Genomic DNA, 3,034 nt, shown 5'->3' with positions numbered 1-3,034 from the left:
CTCCGAGCAACGTGCCCCATTGACTGAGTCTTCTTGTTCCAGATCGAGATGGCCCAGAAGCTGCTGAACTCGGACCTGGCCGAGCTCATCAACAAGATGAAGCTGGCGCAGCAGTACGTCATGACCAGCCTGCAGCAGGAGTACAAGAAGCAGATGCTGACGGCTGCTCACGCTCTGGCGGTGGATGCCAAGAACTTGCTGGATGTTATCGACCAAGCCAGACTGAAAATGATCAGTCAGTCCAGACCGCACTAAGTTCCGGGGGGAGAGTTTGATCAGCCGAACATTCTGCTTGCGAAAGGGTGTTCTTTCGCCTTCCACCAGCAGCGAGGATTAACCCAGCCTAGTCCTGGCGCTTCAGCAGACCTGACTGACCGCTGCTGGTTCTCCCTCGTTACAGAAGTTTAACCGAAGTTTTTCTCGTAAAGCCAAGCTGGTCTGGGATTCCGGAAGTGGCATTATCTCACGATGAAGTTTGTACAGACGTCCTCGGGCAGCCGCGGCTGCGGAGCACACTTCCGTTTCGTACCATCGCACAGGGCGCGCCTAGCCTAGAGCTGCCACGGGGCGACAGTCTCAGAGCCACAACAACTGTTTGAGCAGCACATCAGAGAAAGATATTGTGAAGTGAAGAATTCGGGGAAACCTCAGGGCTGAGAATTCTTGCCCACAGTATATGAACTATCCAGACTGGAATTTTTTATTAGAACACTTACGTCACAATATGCTAATCACAATTTACAGAGAAAGAATAAAAAGCTATATTTTCAAGACGTCGGTCATTTCAAGACAAATTAAAGCCCTCTTCATCTTCCTGCCTTTTCCTTTCCGTGACTGTGTGAAGCATTCGTTGGGAACTAGCTGTAGAACACGACTGAGAACTCTTTCACCAGAATAACGTGCCAGTTCTTTTGTAGCAACGTTGTTTTCCTTGGAAGCGAAAATGCTGCTTTGTACCAGAGCAATTCAGAGCTGCATTTGGAGGCGTTCTGTAACCGTTCACGTCCCCCATTTTTATATAATTTATAAAGACAGATTAAAGCCATGTTGACTATTTTAAGCCCACTGTAGTGACTAACCCATCCTTTCGTCTCTCTTGCCTGGGAGGAGTTACGGTAGCGCAGTGTAATTAGCTTTTCCTTGGTTTCCCAGTTACGCCACCGGTTCTGTTAAAATAAAACCACACTCCCTTCTCGCTGTCGAGGGATATAAATTATTCTCAGGAAGAATATAATGAACTGTACAGTTACTTTGACCTATTAAAAAGGTGTTACCAGTGAAACTCTGCCTGTATTATTTTGTGTGCACAAGCACCACGGAAGAAACCGCTGCCCGTTTTCTCTGCTCGGAAGCTTCCCCCACCCTAATCCACAAGCTTTTAAGCATTTGCTTACGCAGGACTTGAGGAGCAGCAGAATCACACAGCGGGGAAATCCAAGGAGCAGGTAGTCTTCCAGAACGCAGTTTCTCCTCCCGCTGCAGAGCGCAGGGAGCAAGTCAGCGTTGCCATCTGTGTAAATGACTTGTAGCTACGTGGTACCACCCCTCAGGCTCCTCCAGACCCCCGGTCAGTGTGTCTGGGGGCAGGTCTCCCTCTGCAGGGTGGGGGATGCAGCACTTGAGCTGTTCACCAGAACCCTCTGGCAGCTCAGGGGAGTCCTCGGTGGCAGCAGCAGCAGGGGGTGACAGGGACCACATCCTTCGACAGCACCTTCAGCTTCCAGAAAAGGGATGAGCTCGTGTTGTGGGAAGAGGGAGAGCACAGACAAGCATCTGGTGTCCCCACACTGGGGGCATTTTGCCAACACGTGGTTTTCATTTACTAGGTAACACGCACTGGCAAGACAACCCCCCCTCCCGGGTTGCTCTGGACAGTCCTCTTCAGCTTTTCCAGAAACAAGCAAGTGAAGTTACTCCCTTCACATGCAAAGTCACACTGTCTCCCCCCACCCTTCAAGCAGCCCCGAGATGCTCCTCACCTTTCTTTCTGTAAAGGCGAAACTTACACACCTTGTGCGCCCTAGGCTGGGTGCCCAGCACGGCAAGACCCAGCCTGCCCTTAAACTCAGCCTCCTCCTGAATAAACCACGCTGTAGCTTTAGGCTCCAGCAGGGGCCCTTACCCAGAGCTGCGCCTCTTCCTCCACTCCAGCTCAGCTGATCCCTGGTCTGCACGGCCCTTGCTGCCCCCGAAGCTGGTGCCTGCAGCATCCCCCGGACACCCTGCAGCGGCAGGAACCAGTCAGAGCGCTTCTGCTCGCCACGGCCATGCCCTGTCACTGCCAAGCTGGTACCTCACCTGTGCTCAGGGTGACTGCCTTTCCACCTCCCTCTGCAGGCTGTTCAGAGCAGTCGCTATCGCTGTCCTGTGCCAGTGTTCAGTGGGAACAACAACCAGGACAGCTGTAAAACCCTCGAGTGACACGTGATGGCAGCACTTGGCGTACCTGCAGGTAACCTGGACATCCTTCATATGCACCCACGAGAGAGCCAAGAGCACAATTAAATGTTCTTTATTACAGACAGGTACAAAACTTCATTAGTCAAAAAGACCGAAGCCCATGTCATCATCAGATTCCTCCGACTCTTCTTTCTTTTCCTCTTCTTTCTTCTCCTCAGCTAGAAAAGGAGAAAGGAATCAGGATCTTTCCACTTCAGCAGCTCAGGGAAGTCACGCGGCACAGAAACCTTCCCAGACAACCACTGTAACACCAAGGAGTGAGAGCTGTGCAGTCCCCACGCGCTAAACCAGCACCCCGAGGAGACCCGCGCGTCACTGTGGGATAAGTGGTTTAGTGCCTTCGCAGCCCCTCCCTGTCCAATCTGGAACCCTTCCAGAGCAGGTTCTCTCTCTAGCCATCAGGATGAGATCCCGATGGCATACAGAAAGATCAGCCCTAATGCCAAGGCAACGCTAATCCTGCACACGGACTCCAAGTGGAGTTCCAGCCTTTCGGAAGGTGAGGGTCTGTTTTGCTCCAGAACAGCCACGCGCACACCATGAGGCACAAACCACAGTAAAACTGGAGCCAAGC

At 52.1% G+C, this 3,034-nt stretch overlaps 1 protein-coding gene across 1 annotated transcript in view; it reads left to right on the top strand.

Moving 5' to 3' along the window:
• LOC104497523 (focal adhesion kinase 1-like) overlaps positions 1-418 on the top strand; it is a 7,137-nt gene extending 6,719 nt beyond the window's left edge. Inside the window, exon 6 of the mRNA XM_010140789.1 lies at positions 43-418. Coding sequence (XP_010139091.1) covers positions 43-255 — 213 coding nt within the window. The 3' untranslated portion in view covers positions 256-418. The remainder of the gene's footprint in view (positions 1-42) is intronic.
• The last annotated feature ends 2,616 nt before the right edge of the window (positions 419-3,034 follow it).

This window comes from Buceros rhinoceros, unplaced genomic scaffold (assembly GCF_000710305.1).
Source record: "Buceros rhinoceros silvestris isolate BGI_N320 unplaced genomic scaffold, ASM71030v1 scaffold28447, whole genome shotgun sequence".
NCBI lineage: Eukaryota > Metazoa > Chordata > Aves > Bucerotiformes > Bucerotidae > Buceros > Buceros rhinoceros.
The sequence above is the reverse complement of the archived record's forward strand: the minus strand, read 5'-3'. Positions and strand labels throughout refer to the sequence as shown.